Genomic DNA, 21,055 nt, shown 5'->3' on the forward strand with positions numbered 1-21,055 from the left:
AGGTTGCTAAATCTCAGTAGAAATGCTTCCCTTAAACCTCTCTCCATTCTGAATCTATGCTTCAATAGACAAGTTTCCTTTTTGAATTTTCATGTTGTAAATTGGTTTTGTCTAGTTCATTTTATCTAACTCTCTTTTGCTGAAGTTAGAGCCATTCAGGGTCTTGGTTTTAGGTAGAGGTCTAGTTCCAGCTTTTTACCTGGCACAGTCCTGGTTTACACCTCTTGTCCTGGTGTAATTTTTGATAAAAACTCTTCTGACTTTGAATGTGTCCCAAGTTAGATGATATTTATAGACTATTCTAATCCTTAGTCAGTAATGTACTTGGTATGCTAGAGAAAGAGAAAACCCAGACTGGCTAATTGTTAGAGGACAGAATGGTTGGAGAAGAGCTCAGAGAAGAGAAGGGTCATATTTTTTAAGTATGGGAAGGATATTTAAACTTATTTTATATTATGAGTAAAAGCCATTAAGGGATTTTTAAGGCACAGGATTTTAGGCTACTTCTTTAGTTTACCTGGATACCTAGAAGTGTCCGCTATGCCTTGTGTAGTTTAGTGGTCAGAGATTTGGGCAGGATTTGCACTCAGATTTGGGGACTCACCCTCTCAGTGGCTCTCATCCTTCCAGGGCCTTGTCATGAATTTTCAGCCCTTTGACCAGGCTTGGGGTCTATCCTCTGAGATAATAAGCCAATACATTTTCTAATTTCTGCTAAACTTACAAGCATTACTCAGCACAGTTTTGTCATCTGTCATTTTGTGGAAGATTCCCCTATAGTTTCTGGCTGCATTTTTTTAACAGAGTCCCCAAGTCTTGCTTATGTGTGTATGGTATAATAGCCAAAATTTGGGGCAGGGTATATATGCAGACTTGAGGCCCCATCCCTTCTGTCACTGTCTTACTTCCAGGAGTACCACCCCTAAATCTCCAGATTATCTGCCAGCTTGAGCCAGTAAAACTGTGGTATCTGCCATGGGAATTCTAGATTTGGGGGAGCACCCACTGCTGCTGCCATCTTTCAGGAGTAAACTTTCCTCAAGTTTTTGTCTGCTTTTAGTTGCACCCCATTGCTTTTAATAGATTCTTCCTCCCTTCTTCTCCCCTTCTCCTTTTATGTTTTAATTTTATAATTAATAGCTACAAGAAGATACAGTCAAGCAATTTAGTCTGCTGTTGCCAAAACCTGAAACATTTATTGTTATTTTATGTTTAGATTAACAGCAATTTTGAAATTTTTTGTGCATGCTTCTTAGCAATTTTTATCTATTTTATGATTTTTTGTTATTCTATTTACCATTTTCTATTTGTTTTTATTTATAGGTAAGCATTCCTTATTTATTGAAGATAATAAAATATAAACTCATCAGATGTATCATTTTCTTGAGACTCAAATGTGTTTTAAAGTTTAAGGTTTTGGTTTTATGATGATTGTTATATTGGCCTTTGATATTCATATGGGATCATTTAGTAAAAGAGATGAGGTAAAGAATTTGTTATTATTAGAGATGCCACTGAACAAAGAAGGGAGCTCTTGCCTTTTCATAAGGCAGAGTCTTATGGTCAGCTTGTATGATGCCCATGGCAGTGTTGGTAACAACCTCCCTAACAAAATCTTGTCAGATGTAATATTTTCATACTTATTGATCACCATAGCTTTATTTTTCAATCATAATCATTTGCCATACTTACCAGTAAGTACTATTAATAGACTGCTGCTTCTGTGCATTGGAGGAAATATTGTATTGAAGGTGATTAATATTTGCTAAGTGCATTGTGTGCACCAGAACTCTGTTCAAACATTGTTCTCTCTTTTTGTCTGTAGGAGTACACCATTGATGTATTTTTTCGACAGACATGGCATGATGAAAGACTAAAATTTGATGGACCCATGAAGATTCTTCCACTGAACAATCTCCTGGCTAGTAAGATCTGGACCCCTGACACCTTCTTTCATAATGGCAAGAAATCAGTAGCCCATAACATGACCACACCTAACAAGCTGCTCAGACTGGTGGACAATGGAACCCTCCTCTACACAATGAGGTCAGAGAGTGGTACCTCCCATCTAAAGTATATGGGGGGTGGGGTGAGGGGTAGGACTGGACTTGAAAGCAGTGTTTTAGGCTATCTATTGAAAGTTCTATAAAAAACAAACAAAGTTCTATCAAGTTTACAGATTAGAAAAACACATGTAGGTATATAGTTCTTAACATATTTGCAGGTACACATGTTCACAGACATATATTATAGATATACAAATAAATAGAGAATTGAACATATGAACATTCTCAGACACACAGAGATATATGTTCATGATGTATAAAATGTATGCATATGCAGAGACACATATGGACCGACACATAAACATACACATTCAAGGACCCGTAAATATAGATTCATAGCTGTATACACAGGCAGAACACTGTGACAAAATAAGCTATTTAACTGTAGCAACAAACTTCCCCTGTGATGTAGAATTGTGAGAATCAAATGAGATAATGAAGGATATTTTCTGAAGCATACAATGTTATATATAATATATCCAAAATTACAGCAACACATCTTTTATGCCACATTGCCTGGGAATGCTGAGGAGTTTGATGTAAATGAGGTTTCCAAGCAACCTAACAATGTTTCATCCATTCATTCATTCATTCATCTATTTTTAAGATTTTATTTACTTATTTGAGAGAGAGGAAGGTAGAGAGAGTGGACAAGCAGGGCAGGGGGCAAAGGGAGAAGCAGACTCCCTGCTGAGCAGGGAGCCCAACACGGGCCTCAATCCCAGGACCCTGAGATCATGACCTGAGTTGAAGGCAGCCACTTAGCCAACTGAGCCGCCCACCCAGGCACCCCAGAATGTTTCCTATAAATATCATTTATATACAAGGGCACCTGGGTGGCTCAGTCAGTTAAGCATCCAATTCTTGGTTTTGGCTCAGGTCAGTATCTCAAGGTCATGAGATGGAATCATGCATCAAGTTCTGCACTCAGTAGGGAGTCTGCTTGAGATTTTCCCTCCTCTTATATTCTCTCTCTAAAATAAATAATCTTTAAAATAAATAAAATCATTCATATACATATATACACATATATACACACATACACAATTATATGTATTACATATAATTTTGCTTTCAAAAATAATGACTTTAAAAACATTTCCAGTTCCATAATATTCTTTGCTCCAACACCAAAAAAAGTCCTTGGTTCTTGTTTTATGTTTTTGCTAGCTCCTGTACTGACAGTTATCCTGAAGATCCCTCATACATGAATGAGTGTCAGTTTTAAGTAACTGGATTCATATTATTGAATGGAGAAATGTGATTTTTCAGTGCATATTCTGTGGCTGTTTTAAATTTGAGTATTTGTTATTTTGTACAATGAAACTGAAATATGTGGTGAATACATGAAGTGTCCTTGTCCATATGCTAGTCTTTCATTATATTAACTTTGTTGTTTATTAGTGTTTTTTTCTGAAAGAATTTGGTAGATGAGAGGATAGGCAAAGAAGAATGGATAGCAAATGGATACTTGGAGAAAAATTGAATTAGACAGGAGGAGCTGAGAAACTAGAGGAGAAATGAGAATAGAGGAGATAATGATGGAGAAAAGAAAGTGAATAGAAATGGGTGAAAAGATGGTGAAAAGAAGGGAAGAGTAATCTGGAGAAAGGGTCAATAAAATCAACACATATATTTTATTGATCTCTTTCCAGATCGTACATATTTACGTGTGTGTGTGTGTGTGTGTGTGTGTGTGTGTGTGTGTGTATAGAGCACCTGATTATTAGTATTAGCATTCATTTTGGTACTATTCAGTAAGTAGAATGTATTCAAAATAATTATAGATGTAAAGTGGAGTAAAGACAGGAAGTACATTCTAGGCAGAGAAAACCAAGTGAGCAGTTGTAAGAAATGGAATTGTTTCCTTCAATAGAAACAAGAGAATGAGGTGATCAGTTTTTATTTTATATATGGCTTTCCAGTTACTGTATAAAGCATGTATTTGAAAGGAACAGGGTACTTGATGGGATGAGCACTGGGTGTTATACTATATGTTGGCAAATCAAACTTCAAAAAAATAAATGAAAAAAATGAAAGGAGCAAAACTGGAATTATGGAAACTGGTTAGCAGACAGCTTAAATAGTCTAGGCAAGGAGTGGTAAAGTTCTAATTCAGAGCAGTGGATTAAGATGGAGAAGGAGAGAGACGCTGAAGAAATGGTAAAAAAGAGCCATTGTTAGAATGACAGGAGGTATAGGAGTCAAGGTAGTCAAGTATCCAAATAACATGGATGAAAGATGGTGCTACAAACTGGGGCAGATCATATAAAAGTTAGGAGAAATTTAGATAGGATAAATCTGCAAGGTTAATTTTGGGCAAGACAAGCCTTAAAAGATTGTGGTTATCCAGGGATAGAAGTCTTATAGCATTTGGATATACAAATCTTAAGATCAGGAGATGATATGAGCTAGAGATGTAAAGTTTGGTATTGTTAGTATATTGGGATGACCATGGGATTGGATGTGATCATTTCAGGAAAGTATACAGAGTGAGAAGAAAATCATGCCAAGGATCCAATCGTGTAGTATCATATCATTAAGGCAGAAGGTGAGAAAGAGGAACCTGTGAAGGAGACCAAGAAGAAAAATTAAGAAAGGTGTTGATAGAACCTCTAGTGTGCAGTATCTTGGAAGCTAAGTTTGATAGTCAGTACTGCTACTTTTGTATTCTAATTCATGTTCTTCTGTGTACATGGTCGTATTGTACTTCCATAAAGCCTTGAAGTTAGGCATGTGTAGATGACTTTGGCTAACCAAATGTAACTAGAAATAACATGTATCAGTTCTGAGGGACGATGGGAAGCTTTTAAGAGTAGTACATATTTTTTCATGTTCCTGACCACAGTGAGTAACATTATGCCAGATGTCCTTGGCTTTATCATTCTGTGCCCCTATTGAAGATGACACAGAAGATAGTGCCCCTCCCTACAACCTGAGATAGACAAATAGTATGAGTGAGAAATAAATCTTTGTTGTTTGAGGACACTGAGATTTGGGGATTTTTTTTTTGTTAGTGCATACTAACCTGACCCATTTTGACTGAAATTATATCAAAGAGTAAAAGGTTTCAAAAAAGCTGACATTGATCAATAATAATAACAACACCAGTAATAGCACAAATATAATAGTTAACATCAATATAGTATTTATAATGTGCCATGCACTGTTCTTATCCCTTCACTTTTGTAAACTAACAACTCTGTAAATAGAATGATAGGTAAAATAGGTACTATTATTCTCACTTTTCAGATGAGGAAACTGAGACACAGGTAGATAAGAAAAAATTTTAAGATCACTTAGGAGTAAATGGTTGAGCCAGCATTCATACTCTACAAGTTTGGCTGCAAGTTCATGATATTCACCATTATTTGTACATTTTTACAGCATTGTTGATTATTACAAAGAGATCAAGTAATATAGAGAATTAAATGTATTAGTTTTGGCAACATGGAAAACATTGGTATTCTTCACATGCACAGTTTCAATGTAGTATTTAGTGCAGTGGTGAGTTTTTAGGAGTTGACATAGAAGTAGTGAAAATACTAAACAATACTTTCTGAGTCTTGTTTAAAAATGAAAGGATGAATATATAATAGATACATTCAGAAGTAAAAGAAATAGTTGCTTTTTTTGAATGCAGATACTGGCACTTTTTCATGAGATAGCAGAAAGAGAAAGATTGAAGATATAGTAGAAATGGAGTTCTACTGACATCAGGTTGCCAGAGAAAACTGTAAGTGGAATGGTATCAAAAGTATCTTGAAAGTTTTACTTATAAAGGAAGAGGGACACCTCTTCTCAACACTGCATGAAAGGATATGAGGTTAGATAAAAATGGAAAAGGAGATAGGGAGGGTGGGACAGAGTAGAAGTATGAATAGATAATGTATGAAGGAGAATTGGGGGCATAAGTGGAGAAATATAAGAGAGACATACTTGTAACAAAGTGCACAAAAGAGTTTGAAGAAGAGATGGGAGTGTGCAAAGTTATTGAAAGAATGAAGCAGAGTATACATAAACAGAGGAGGGGATTGTGGAATGAGGTAGTTGGACAGACGGATAAGGATGATTACTAGATATGAATGGGTAAAAAGATATAAGAAAATGAAGACAAAGGGGTGCCTGGGTGTCTCAATTGGTTAAATGTCTGCCTTTGGCTCAGGTCATGGAGTTGAGCCCTGTGTCAGGCTCCCTACTCAGCAGGGAGTCTGCTTCTCCTTCTCCCTCTGCCCTTCCTCTTGTTCTTATTCTTATTCTCTCCCTCCTTCCCTTAAATAAAATTAAAAAAAAAACAGAAAATGAAGAGAAAGTGATGAGCAGGAAGATCGAAGAGAAAGAATAGAGAGTGAATGAGAACAGGAGAGTGGAAAGAGTGAATAATAAAAGAAAAAGGATCAATGATAGGTTTGAGTTTTGGAGGAGGAGTAGAAAAGAAGAAAGAAGGGAGAGTGGGAATGTTGAAATATGAAGAAGATAGAAAAATGATGAAATACGAAGATTGAGGAGTACAGAAGATGAAGCAGATCAAAGGATTAGTCACCTGATAATAAAGTTAGATGAATGGGAAGAAGATGACCATTGAGTCCTTCATTCTATTCTGAATTGGATAAGAAAGTGGAGTTTGATAAAATAGGATTCTATGTGGGATGCCCTTGTGTTTATTCTGAAGTACAGAATAAAAGAAACACAGAAATTCAGAAGCATGATAAAGTCATTGGTTCCCTTACATAGTAGATGATTCACTATGGATCCAGGAAGGTGGGTCTGGAGGAAGACCTAGGTTCAAAACTGAAAATATTAAAGCTTGGCTCTATTCATGGCCCCACAATTTATTCATTTAGTGACTTTTTCAAGACACAAATTATCTACTTTCTTATTCTGATAATAATGTAGCTACTGCCTGTCTTACAGACAGATGAAAAGTATGAATTAGATAAGGCCTAAAAGAACACTTTGAATTTTTCAGGTAGTGTTATTCTATAACATTATCATTATTATTTTGACCCTTGGAAATCTTACCTAGATTTCATGGAAAGCTACCGAAGGTCAGCTTCTTAGAAAAATCTGACCAAGGATTGCATAGCTATGTAACTAGGACAGTTTAGAATGAAACCTCATCTTGGAACCTCGGAACAAACATAAAAATGCAGGCTCATTACCTGGTGCTTGCTTCAGCAACACACATACTAAAATTGAAACAGTACAAAGGAGATGAACAGAGCCCAGATTAGGATGATATATAAGTTCAGTAAGTGTTTTACATTTTTTCCATACATGGATATATAGGAAAAGCTCATTTCTATTAATGACATTTATTGATGAAGATATAGGTAAATATAGTCATCGTATTGCTCTTTATATATATTGTACATAAATGTCCATAATATATAATGCAATAAAAGCAAGTTACACTGATTATTTGAGTAGGAGGGATAAGTACTCATTTGATTTAGATTTTATCCCATTTTATTAGATTTTAAATCTAATATCCAAATTAGATTTAATTAGATTTAATTTATTCATTCAACACATTTATGAGTGCTTATTATGTTTAAAGCTTTGGGATGTGTGCTGAGCTACAGAGATAAAGAAGATGCAGCTTATGCTTTTAATGACCTTACAGTCTAGTAGTTAAAGCAGACATTGTATACATATAGCTGCACAATAATATAAAAGCCCTTAAACTGAAGGAGGTGCAAAATGTGATGGAGTCACAGGGTAAGGATCATCCATAATTATATAGAGGCAAGGAAAGTTGTATAAAGGAGCCAATTAATCCTGTATCTTGAATCTTGAAGGAGGTATAGGTAATTATTAAGCAGCTGAGAGATGAGGTAAGGTATAGGAGGGTATTCCAGGCAGAGGAAATAGCATGCACAAACATAGGTATTCATGAATTGACGTCATGCATCAGAAAATTCATATCTCTTGTTAGAGGTTTCATTTATTTATTCTTCCAAAAACCATTTCTAGAGGGCTTAATGACATCTAAACAATATTCTGGGTACTAGGAATAAAGTGGTGAGCAAAAATAGATGTGGTCTTTGCCCTCACATAACTTACATTCTAGTGGGAAAAACAATTAAACCATAATGATAACATAGAATAAGATCAGGGAGCTAGGGACGCCTGGGTGGCTCAGTGGTTGAGCGTCTGCCTTTGGCTTAGGACATGATCCCGAAGTCCCAGAATCGAGTCCCACATCAGGCTTTCTGCATGGACCCTGCTTCTCCTTCTGCCTATGTCTCTGTCTCTCTTTCTCTTTGTGTCTCTCATGAATAAACAAATAGAATCTTTTTTAAAAATCAGGGAGTTACAGAGTGCTATGGAAGCATCTAGCAGGGATAATGAAGGGAGTCTGTGGGGGAATATCCACAAAGAATTTCAGAGGAAATCTTTTTTTTTAAGAGAAAGAGAGAGAGTGTGAGGGAGGAGGTGGAGAGGGAGAGAGAATCTCATGGAGACTGTCTGCTGAGCACAGAGCCTGATGCAGGGCTTGATCTCACAATCCTGAGGTCATGACCTGAGCCAAAATCAAGAGTCTGATGCTTAACTGATAGAGCTCCAGAGGAAATTGCTTTTAAATAGAGACATAAACGATGTGTAGAAATAAATTAGACTAAAATATAGGAAAGACATGTTTCAGAGAGGGAAAGGACAGCAAATATAAAGTTGAGGGGGATGAAGTGTGTGTGGGGGTGGTGGTAATAATACACTAAAGAAATGAAAGGAAGTTAAGTATGACCAGACCATAGAATAAAGTGCAGAAAAGTGACCTCAGGTGGAGAGGAATGCTACATTGGCATAAAAGTGATAGGGATCCATTAAAGAGTTTATTACAGGAGAATGGCATAGATTTGCATTTTAGACAGATTGATTGCTTTGGAAACCATGTGGAAGGTAGATTGGAAGAAGGCAAGGATGAAGATGAGTGATAATACTCTAACATAATAACTAATACTTTGTGTTGGACACCTACTATGTGCCAGACGCTTTATGTAAAACATCTCTAATCTTCGCAAACTATTCAGTATAGGCATTATTATCCCTATTGAACTGATCCAGAAAGTGAAGCTTAAAAAATTAAAAATGGGAGGGGTTCCTGGGTGGCACAATTGGTTAAGCATCCAACTCTTGTGATCTCAGGTTCATGAGGTCAATCCCCATGTCAGACTCTGCTCTCAGCATTTAGTTGGCTTAAAATGATCTCTCCCTCTCCCAACCCCTCTCACGTGTGCTCTCTTTCTCTCTCTCTAAAATCAATCAGTCAATCAATCAATCAATCAATCTTTTAAAAAATGGGAGAAGTGTTAGGATGGTGGACAATCAATAATCTTTAAAAAATGGGAGAAGTGTTAAGATGGTGGAGGAGTAGGGGGACCCTATGTTTGTCTCATCCCTCAAATACTTCTAGATAGTTATCAAATCACTCTGAACACCTGAGAAATCAATTGGAGATCTGAGAAAAGAAATGCTGCAAGTCTACATGTAGAAAAATGACTATCTTTTGGAAGGTACGAGATGTGGAGGCTTGAATCTAGGTTGATATAGCTGAGGATACTGTGTAGAGGAGGAAGCCTGCTTAAGAAGGCTACTGCAAAGTATTATAAGTTGTGGAGTGCATAATCGGAACTTTTAAGATTTTTATTTATTTATTCATGAGAGACACAGGGAGAGAGGCAGAAACACAGGCAGAGGGAGAATCAGGCTCCTCGCAGGGAGTCCGATGTGGGACTGTATCCCCAGACCCTGGGATCATGCCCTGAGCCAAAGGCAGACACTCAACTGCTGGGCCACCCAGGCATCCCCAGAACTTTAGAAGTCTGCTACATTGGGGGACATCCTGGCCTCAAAGGTGCTCAGGTGATGAAGCAGAGTGGAATCCCAGGTGTGCTCTCAAGTTCCCTGGCATCACAAGGTGTGCTCTCAAGTTCCCTGGCGTCACAAGAAGAATGGGTGGCATCTAAGTGTTGCACTGTTCCCAGGCAGAAATGTGGAAGCTGGGTAAAAACAGCAAGCATAGGTGCCAGCTTTCTGCTCTGCAGAGCTATAAACTGTGAACTGCTACACAGTTGTGTGACTGCTTTCCTAGGCAGTTTCCAGCAAAAGGCAGAAGTGTGGTGATACCCCCTTCTCTCCCCTGGAAAGAACAGTATGGGTCCATGCCACAGGAGTCCATAAAATTTGGAGCTTTGAAACTCAGTAATGTGTCTGAGATAAAAACATTTGGTCATAGGGCAGGAGAACATAGAGTTCTGATTGAAACTCAGAGACAAGAGTGATTGATTGCTTTTCTGTGAGGCCTCACTGAAGCGTGGAGGGTATGAACTTTCAGCTCCAGGGCTACAAAGTGGGGCACCACCATAGTCATCCCACTCATCATTGCTGAAAGCCTTTTGGGAACAAAAGGGCATCATGTCCAGAGCCGCTTACCCTGAGCCCTCCTCTGTGCAAGGGAGGTGCATTTGCAATAGGCCAAGTCCACTTGAGAGTCAGTACAACAGGCTGCTCCCCCAGAAGACCAGGACAATCAACTGGCTCACTTCAAGTTTACTGATCATAGAGGACTGCAAAGCTTCAGCTCCTGGGGAAAATTGTATACAGCATTCTTTGTATATTTATTCCTTAGTCTTTTATTTTTTTAAAGATTTTATTTATTTATGCATGAGAGACACAGAGAGAGAGGCAGAGACACAGGCAGAGGAAGAAGCAGTCTCCATGCAGGGAGCCTGATGTGGGACTTGATCCCTGGACTCCAAGATCACGCCCTGGGCCAGAGGCAGGCGCTAAACCGCTGAGCCACTCAGGGATCCCCTTCCTTAGTCTTTTAGTATTTATTCACTTATTTTCCTGTTTTTTAATTTTTTTAATTTTTAAACTTTTATTTTTATAAATACATTATGTATATGTTCTTATTTGTTTCCTTTCGTTGTATTTCATATATATATATGAATGTATATATGGTTTTCTTTCTTAATTTGGGATTTAGGTTTTTTTTGACATGCAGACAAAAATGTATCCAGGATCTAGTTTTTATTTTTTCCTGTTGTTACTGATCTTTTTGTTTTCGTTTTCTCTTTCTTCTTTTCTTTTCTGGACAAAATGATGAGATGGAGAAATTCACTGCAAAAGAAAAACGGGAGGGAGTACTCACTGCCAGGGATTTAATAAATATGGATATAAGTAAGATGTCTAAACTAGAATTTAAAACAATGATTATGAAGTTACTAGCTGGGCTTAAAAAAGCAGAGAAGCCACTAGAGAATCATTTACTGTAGAAATAAAAGAACTAAAATATAGTCAGGCTGAAATTAAAAACACTATTGCCAAGATGCAATTCCAAGTGGAGGCCATGAAAATGAGGATGAACAAAGCAGAAGAGTGAATCAGTGATCTAGAAGATAAAATGATGGAAAATAAGGAAGCTGAAAAGAAGAAGAAAAGAAAACTATTAGATCATGAAGGGAGACTGAGAGAACCCAATGATCCATAAGGAGAAGTAATATCAATATTATAGAAGTCCTAGAAGATCGGGAGTGGAGAAAGGGACAAAAAACTTATTTAAACAAATTATAGCTGAGAATTTCCCTAATATGGGGAAAGAAATAGGCATTCAAATCAAGGAGGCATGGAGACCTCCCCCTCAAAATCAATAAAAATAGGTCAATATTTTGACATACAATATTGAAGCTTGCAAATTTCAAAGATAAAGAGAAAATCCTGAAAGCACCTCAGGACAATAGGTCCTTAACCTACCAGGGTAGACACATAAGGCTGGCAGCACACCTGTCCATAGGGACCTGGTATGCCAGAAAGGACTGGCATGATAGATTCAACGTGCTAAATGGGAAAAATATGCAGCCAAAAATACTTTGCCCAGCAAGACTGTCATTCAGAATAGAAGGAGAGATCAAGAATTTCCAGGACATTGGGCAGCCCGGGTGGCTCAGTGGTTTAGTGCCGTCTTCAGCCCTTTGAGTCCCACATCAGGCTCCCTGCATGGAGCCTGCTTCTCCCTCTGTCTGTGTCTCTGACTCTCTCTCTGTCTCTCATGAATTAAATTAAAATAAAATAAAATAAAAAGAATTTCCAGGACAACAAAAACTAAAGGAATTTATAATCACTAAACCAGTCCTGCAAGAAATATTAAAGAGGATTCTTTGAGCAGAGGCCAAAAGTAATAAAGACCAGAAAGGAACAGAGACAATCTACAGGAACAGCAACATTACAGGTAATACAATGGCATTAAATTCATATCTTTCAATAATTACTCTGAATGTAAATGGACTAATGCTCCAATTAAAAGACATAGGATTTTAGGTTGGATTAAAAGAAAAAGACCAATCAATATGCTGCTTATGAGAGACTCACTTTAGACCCAAAGATGACACCTCTGAATTGAAACTGAGGGAATGAAGAACCATGTATCATGCTAATGGACATCAAAAGAAAGCTAGAGGGGTACCTAGATGGCTCAGTCAGTTAAGCATGTGCCTTCAACTCAGGTCATGATCTCAGGGTCCTATGATTGAGCTCCACATCAGGCTCCTTGCTCAGTGCAGAGTTTGTTCCTCCCTCACCCCCCCCATCTCTGCCCTTCTCCAAACTACTTTGCTCTCTCTTACACACACACTCTCTCTCTCTAAAATAAATAAATGTTTAAAAAAGAAAGCTAGAGTAGCCATCTTTATATAAGACAAAATAATTTTTATTTTTTAAAAGATTTTATTCATTTATTTGAGAGAGAGAGAGAGAGAGAGAGAGAGAGAGAGAGAACAAGAAAGTATACAAGCCAGGGGGAGAGGCAGACTCCCTACCAACCAGGAAGCCCAAAGTAGGGCTCGATCCCAGGACCCTGGTGATCATGACCTGAGGTGAAGGCAGACATTTAACTAACTGTGCCACCCAGGCACCCCAACAAACTAGATTTTAAACCAAAGATTGTAGTAAGCGATGAAGGACACTACATTATAATAAAAGGGTCTATCCAACAAGAAGATCTGACAATTGTAAATATTTATGCCCCTAACTCGGGAGCAGCCAAATATATAAACCAATTAATAACAAAATTAAAGAAACTCATTGAAATACTACAATAATAGTAGGGGCCTTTAACACCCCACTCACAGCAATGGACTGATCACCTAAGCAGAAGGAAATAAGGACTTTGAATGGACCAGATGGGCTTAACGGATATATTCAGAGCAATCATCCTAAAGGAGCAGAATACACATTCTTTTTTAGTGCACATGGAACATTTTCCAGAATAGATCACATACTGGATCACAAATAAGGGCTGAACTGTTACAAAAATACTGAGATCGTACCATGCATATTTTCAGACCACAATGCTATAAAACTTTTGAGGTCAACAACAAGAAAAAATTTGGAAGCACCACAAATACATGGAGGTTAAAGTATATCCTACTAAAGAATGAATGGGTCAACCCAGAAATTAAAGAAGAATTTAAAAGTCTATGGAAGCAAATGAAAATTAAAACATGACAATTCAGAACTGTTGAGATAGCACAAAGGCAGTCCTAAGAGAGAAGTATATAGTGATACAAGCCTTCCTTAAGAAAAAAGAAAAGTCGAAAATATACAACCTAAATTTACAGCTAAAGGGGCAATGATATAGAATTAAAAAAACACAGTAGAACAGATCAACAAAGCTGGGAGCTTGTTCTTTGAAAGAATTAATAAGATCAATAAACCACAAACTATATTTATCAAAAAGAAAAGAAAACATAAAATCATGAATGAAAGAGGAGATAATAATCAACACTGAAGAAAAAGTATAAGAGAAGTATAAGAGAATATTATAAGCAATTGTATGCCAACAAATCAGGCAATCTGGAAGAAATGGGTGCATTCCTAGAAACATATGAGCTACCAAAACTGAAACAGGAGGAAATAGAAGAGCTAAGCCGACCCATAACCAGCAAAGAAATGGAATCCATGATTGTCCTTCTCTGATTGACTTACTTCACTCAACATAATACCCTCCAGTTCTATCCACGTTGAAGCAAATGGTGGGTATTTGTCATTTCTAATGGCTGAGTAATATTATATGGTTTCACTCATATGAGGAATATAAAAAATAGTGAAAGGGATTAATGGGGAAAGGAGAGAAAATGGGTGGGAAATATCAGAGAGAGTGACAGAACATGGGAGACTCCTAACTCTGGGAAATGAACAAGGGGTGGTGAATGGGGAGACAGGGTTACTGGGTTATGGGCACTGAGGGGGCACTTGACAGGATGAGCACTGGGTGTTATACTATACGTTGGCAAATCAAACTCCAATAAAAAATATACCAAAAAAAGGGATCCCTGGGTGGCGCAGCGGTTTGGCGCCTGCCTTTGGCCCAGGGCACGATCCTGGAGACCCGGGATCGAATCCCACATCGGGCTCCCGGTGCATGGAGCCTGCTTCTCCCTCTGCCTGTGTCTCTGCCTCTCTCTCTCTCTGTGACTATCATGAATAAATAAATAAAATCTTTAAAAAAAATATACCAAAAAAATGGGAGAAATATAAAAAAATAAAATGCTTGGATGGATCCAGGGAAGGAAAAAAAAAAGAATTAATATCTATTTTTTGAAACTGTTCCAAAAAACAGAAATGGAAGGAGACCTTCCAAACTTATTCTATGAGGCCAGTATTACCTTGATCCCAAAACCAGACAAAGATCCCACTAAAAAGGAGAATTATAGACTAATATCCCTTATGAACATGGATGCAAAAATTCTCAAGACACTAACAGGATTCGATAGTACTTTAAAAAGATTATTTGGGCAGCCCCTGTGGCTCAGTGGTTTAGCTTTAGTGCCGCCTTTGGCCCGGGGCGTGATCCTGGAGACCTGGCATCCAGTCCTGTGTCAGGCTCCCTACATGATGGAGCCTGCTTCTCCTTCTGCCTGTGTCTCTGCCTCTCCCTCCCTCTCTGTCTCATAAATAAATAAAATCTTAAAAAAAGGATTATTCACCACAACCAAGTGGTATTTATTCCTCAGTTGCAAGGGTGTTTCAACATTTGCAAATCAATCAATGTGATACACCACATTAACAAAAGAAAGGAGAAGCACCATATTATTGTCTCAATAGATGTAGAAGAAGCATTTGACAAAATATAGCATCTCTTCTTGATAAAAACCTTCTACCATGTAGGGATAGAGGGAACATACCTCAACATCATAAAAGCCATATACAAAACCAAAAGACTCACAGCAAATATCCTCAACAGGGAAAAACTGAGAGCTTTTCTTCTAAGGTCAGGGACATGACAGGGATTTCCACTCTCACCACTCTTGTTCAACATAGTGCTGGAAAACCTAGCCTCAGCAATCAGACAACAAAAAATAAATAAAAGGCATCCAAATCAGCAAAGAAAAAAAGTGAAATTTTCACTCTTCACAGATGATGTGATACTTTATGTAAAGAAACCAAAAAATTCCACCAAAAAAATTTCCGAGAACTAATACAGGAATTCAGCAAAGTTGAAGGATATAAAATCAATGCACAGAAGTCAGTTGCATTTTTATACACTAACAATGGAGCAGAAGAAAGAGAAATCAAGGAATCAATCCCATTTACAATTGCACCAAAACCCATACGATGCCTAGGAATAATACTAACCAAAGAAGTTTCTGTACTCTGAAAACTATAGAATACTTATGAAAGAAATTGAGGAAGATAGAAGGAAATTAAAAAAAAAACATTTGAACCTCATGGATTGGAAGAACAAATATTGTTAAAATGTCTATGCATTTTAGAATGCATAGACATTTTAGAATGCTACCTAAAGCATTCTACACATTCAATGCAATCCCTATCAAAATACCATCAGCATTTTTCACAGAGCTGGAATAAACAATCCTAAAAATTGTGTAGAACCAGAAAAGACCCTGAATAGCCAGAGGAATGTTGAAAAAGAAAACCAAAGCTGGAGGCATCACCAATCAGGACTTCAGGCTGTATTACAAAGTTGTGATCATCAAGATGGTGTGGTATGGGCACAAAAAGAGACACTTAGATCAATGGAACAGAATAGAGAACCCAGAAGTGGACCCTTAACTCAATGGTCAATTAATCTTCAACAAAGGAAGAAATAATATCCAATAGAAAAAAGAGAGTCTCTTCAACAAATTATGTTGTGAAAATTGGACAGCCACATGCAGAAGAATGAAACTGGATCACTTTCTTATACCATACACAAAAATAAACTCAAAATGCATGAAAGACCTAAATGTGAGACAGGAATCCATCAAGATCCTAGAGGAGAAGGCAGAGGCAGCATCTTCTTGTTAGACACATCTCTAAAGGTGAGAGAAACAGAAGCAAAAATGAACTATTAGAACTTCAGGATAAAAAGCTTTGCACAGCAAAGGAAACAGTCAACAAAACTAAAAGACAACCTACAGAATGGGAGAAAATACTTGCAAATGCCTATCCAATAAAGAGCTCGTATCCAAAATCTATAAGAAACCTATCAAACTCAACATCCGAAAAAAAAATCTGGTCAAAAATGGGCAGAACAGCTAAAGCTTGACATTTAATATTTTGAAAACAAAGCCGGCAGAAATTTTTTTTTTTAAATTTTTTTTTTAAATTTTTTATTTATTTATGATAGTCACACAGAGAGAGAGAGAGAGAGAGGCAGAGACATAGGCAGAGGGAGAAGCAGGCTCCATGCACCGGCAGCCCGACGTGGGATTCGATCCCGGCTCTCCAGGATCGCGCCCTGGGCCAAAGGCAGGCGCTAAACCACTGCGCCACCCAGGGATCCCCTTTTTTTTTTTTTTAATTTTTTTTTAAATTTTTTATTTATTTATGATAGTCACACAGAGAGAGAGAGAGAGGCAGAGACATAGGCAGAGGGAGAAGCAGGCTCCATGCACCGGCAGCCCGACGTGGGATTCGATCCCGGCTCTCCAGGATCGTTTTTTAAATTTTTTTTAAAATTTTTTATTTATTTATGATAAGCCGGCAGAAATTTAAAGAAGAGTTTTTCACATAGCTGGGGTATATTCTGCAGCTGTAGTTGAAGAAGCAGTCTTTAAAAGTTGGTATGAGCACAAGCCAGCAGGTAAAAATTTAAGCTGCACTGTTAAGCTATATTAGAGGTAAAAACAAAACAAACAAACAAAAACTAGTTTTCATACTGGGCAGGCATTGGCCAGTTGGTGTAGAATTGGAAGTTTCAAGAAAGTTAGTTTACCTTTGCTTTAGGTCATAAGTTTCTTATGTGATTGCTGTATATGAACACACAGTTCTTTTTAACATTCTCTATTTGGTGATTTGAAACTACTCAAGACACCAGTGTCCTGCTTCAGGGTACATTGTAGAGCTGAACTTTGAGTTACTGTGCAAGATTTTTTTCTTTTCTTTTCTTTTTTTTTTTTGCAATATTTTTTTCATGCTGTCATTTATAATATGTTTGTGAAAATCCTTGGAATTAAAGTTTTGGTTACAAAAAAAAATGGGCAGAAGACATGAACAGACCTTTTCCAAAGAAGATGTACAAATGACCAACAGACACATGAAAGATGCTCAACATCACTGAGCATCAGGCAAATACAAATTAAAAGCACAATGAGATACTACCTCACACTGGTCAGAATGGCTAAAATTAACAACTCAGGAAACAGCAGTGTTAGTGAGGATGCAGACAAAGGGGAACCCTCTTACACCGTTGGTGGGAATGCAAACTGGTGCAGCTACTCTGGAGAGCAGAGTTTTTGTGGAAGTTCCTCAAGAACTACTATAAGCTACTCTATGATCCAGCAATTACACTACTAGGTACTTATCCAAAGGGTACAAACCTAGTGATTCAAAGAGGCACATGCACCCCAATGTTTTTTTTTTAATTTTTATTTATTTATTTATGATAGTCACAGAGAGAGAGAGAGAGAGAGAGAGAGAGAGGCAGAGACACAGGCAGAGGGAGAAGCAGGCTCCATGCACCGGGAGCCCGACGTGGGATTCGATCCCGGGTCTCCAGGATCGCGCCCCGGGCCAAAGGCAGGCGCCAAACCGCTGCGCCACCCAGGGATCCCCACCCCAATGTTTGTAGCAGCAATGTCCACAATAGTCAAACTATGGAAAGAGCCCAGATGTCTATAAACAGATGAATGGATAAAGAAGAAGTGATATATTTGTACAATGCAATATTACTCAGCCATCAAAGAGAATGAGATCTTGCCATTTGCCATGATGTGGATGGAACTAGAGGGTATTATGCTAAGTGACATAAGTCAGTCAGAGAAAGACAATTATCATGATTTCACTCATATATGGAATTTAAGCAACAAAACAGATTAACACAGGGGAAGGGAAAGGAAAATAAGAGAAAAACAGAAAGGGAGTCAAAACATTAGAGACTCTTAACTATAGGAAACAAACTGAGGGTTGCTGGAGGGGAGATGGGTGGGCAGATGGGGTAACTGGGTAATGACCATTAAGGAGGGTACTTTGAAATAGCACTGAGTGTTATATGCAGCTGATGAATCACTGAATTCTACCTCTGAAACTAATAATACAGCATATGTTAATTAAATGGAATTTAAATAAAAAGTAAAAAAATAAATGAATAAATAATTTTTAAAATAGATTATTTGCTGAAATGATGCATTTATTGAGCAAATGCAGGTCTGTCTCAAGCTACTGCTTTTTCCACTAAATAAGTTTGAAAAAGGAGATGGATATACAACATGTAGCATTGGTGGTATTTGGTGCCTAATTGGAAGTTGGTGATGATCAGTATGTCGTGAGTGCTCCCAATAAGTAAAGAAGTCCCTTGGGATAATGGAAGTATGGTTAGAGAAGTGATAATAATTCAAGTATTAACATTCATATTGAATGTGGAGCAGTAAATAAGCTTTTGGAGAATGGCAGTGATAAGGTGGGGTAATGCTAAATATAGCCACATAGCATGCCTATTTGGAAGAATTTTGCATAACAGATAAGGGATAATAATCTGGAAGAGATACAGAGTATATTCATTCTGTACTTATAGGGAAGCATTATTAGTTTTTCTAAAAAGGAGCAGCATGCTCAGATCATTTATGTGACAATTTTGTGAACCCAAAAATGTGTAGTAGTTTAAACCTGATGGAAGTGTATTTTTTGCTCTATAAATTTCAAAGCAGGTGGCTCATTCCTAAGTGATGTTTCAGGGACCCAAGCTCCTTTCATCTGGTGTTTCTACCATATTCAATACATGTCTTCCAAGACCACTGTGCTTCTCTTTATCAAGTGAGTTGAAGAGGAAAGAGCATGGAGGATTGTATGTGGGAAGTGTTTAAAGTCTGGATTTGAGTAGTATACTTATTTCTACTGATATTTCTTTGACTAGAATGAGATCACATGGACATGCCTAACTGCAAGACAGGCTGGGAAAAGAAATGGATTTGGTGAACAGCTGACAATTGTCTGCCAATTCCAGAGGTTTTTTTTTTTTTTTTTTTTTTTTTTTAATTAAAATGTCAGGTTGCACTCTGGAGAATCAATTCGAAGCAGGGATACCAGTTAGTTGACCATCTTGTAGTCCAGAGAAAACTATTTATGGATGAAGCAAAGGCAGCAAAAAGTAAGAGTGGAGAAGAAAAGAGAGGTTTCAAAAGAACTTGGTGTCTAGCTAGATGTGGGATAATGAAGAAGAGAGCATAATGAGAATGTCCCTTACAACTCTCCCTGGGTACTGAGAGGATTGTGATGGTATTTTTTTAAAGCAATGTAAAAGAAGCAGCAGATATTTTATAGAGAGGAAATTGTGTTTAGAGAATTTACACTTATTTAAGATTTTCTATATACCAGGTGATGTGCTAGGTGCTTCACATATATTTATCTCATTTCTCATGGCAGTGATTGTGCATTATTGCACACAGCAATGTGATTAAGAAGATAGGTTCTTCAGTAAGACTACTGCTAATCCTTTATCTATGAAAAGGATCATTGTTATGATTCACAGTGCCTGTCTCATATGGCTGCTGTGGGATGTAAATGTGATAAGCCTTATGAATTGCTTGATACATGTCCTGGCACATGTCCACTCTGGAGATTTTTGTGTTAATAACCCCCACTTTTATATTTAATAACTGAAGTTTCAGTAGAGCCAAAGTCATACCAGTAGTAAGTGGTACAGCTGGTACAGAAACCCAAATCATTCTTAGGTTAAAGCAAAAAGTTTTTTCTCTAATCCATCCTACCCTTTTCTCTAACAAAGGAATGTAAGGGATATAAAACTTAAGCATAATGAGTCTGAGGTGCACATGGCAAGCTGCAGTTGGAAATTCAGTTCTGAAACTCAGAACTTCGACACAATGGGATTTTGATAAAATTGAATACATTGCACAAGATGTCTTTTTGTGTTAAGCTACACAGTAATATTGTCCTACATTTAGCTGAAAATTAGAGAAAACAAGAACTCACTTTCTATGTTGCATCATTGAGAAGAAATGAAAAGAGGCTTCCTGCCATATTCTGACCTTCATGCCTTCTTTTATTCTTTGATTGTACAATTGGGTCAGTTTTGCTTATGTACTTGGGATTTCCAAAGACAAATTATTTCAAAGGTAAATGGTGAAAATGATAACAGGAAAGCTAGTCTTTTCCTACTTTAGATGCAAATAGCTTGCACATGAATCTTTATTATAGAGATTGCCTCTGAAATGGCCAGGAACCAGGGAAGGCATTTGGATCACACTGTTAGCTCTGTAGGATTTAATGTAATCGAATCAGCCACGCGCCAATAGCTTTGTTTCCCAGTCCTTTTTTTTATGGCTTTTGCCCTTCATTGTTGGCTTTTTGTGAAAATTCTAATATGCCTCGTAGTACAATGAATGATCTGTTCCTCTTCCATTAAGCTAGAAACTGACTCACGGAACCATACTTAGTGAGCCTCACTCTAATGAACAGAGGTAAGGGCATAGAAGATGTGGAGTGGCTCATTTTGGGCTCTGAGAAAGCTTACAATGAGGTGAGAAGCA

The 21,055-nt window shown here is 37.6% G+C and overlaps 1 protein-coding gene and 1 non-coding gene across 3 annotated transcripts in view; both read left to right on the forward strand.

Moving 5' to 3' along the window:
* GABRA3 (gamma-aminobutyric acid type A receptor subunit alpha3) overlaps positions 1–21,055 on the forward strand; it is a 326,698-nt gene that overhangs the window by 220,319 nt on the left and 85,324 nt on the right. For both annotated transcript variants that reach the window (XM_077889787.1, XM_077889786.1), the window contains exon 5: positions 1,826–2,046. In XM_077889787.1, coding sequence (XP_077745913.1) covers positions 1,826–2,046 — 221 coding nt within the window. The remainder of the gene's footprint in view (positions 1–1,825; positions 2,047–21,055) is intronic.
* LOC144309299 (U6 spliceosomal RNA) lies at positions 7,232–7,336 on the forward strand. Its single transcript, XR_013375347.1, has one exon. It is a non-coding gene; the product is annotated as a U6 spliceosomal RNA (small nuclear RNA).

Source organism: Canis aureus, chromosome X (assembly GCF_053574225.1).
Source record: "Canis aureus isolate CA01 chromosome X, VMU_Caureus_v.1.0, whole genome shotgun sequence".
In the NCBI taxonomy this organism is placed as follows: domain Eukaryota; kingdom Metazoa; phylum Chordata; class Mammalia; order Carnivora; family Canidae; genus Canis; species Canis aureus.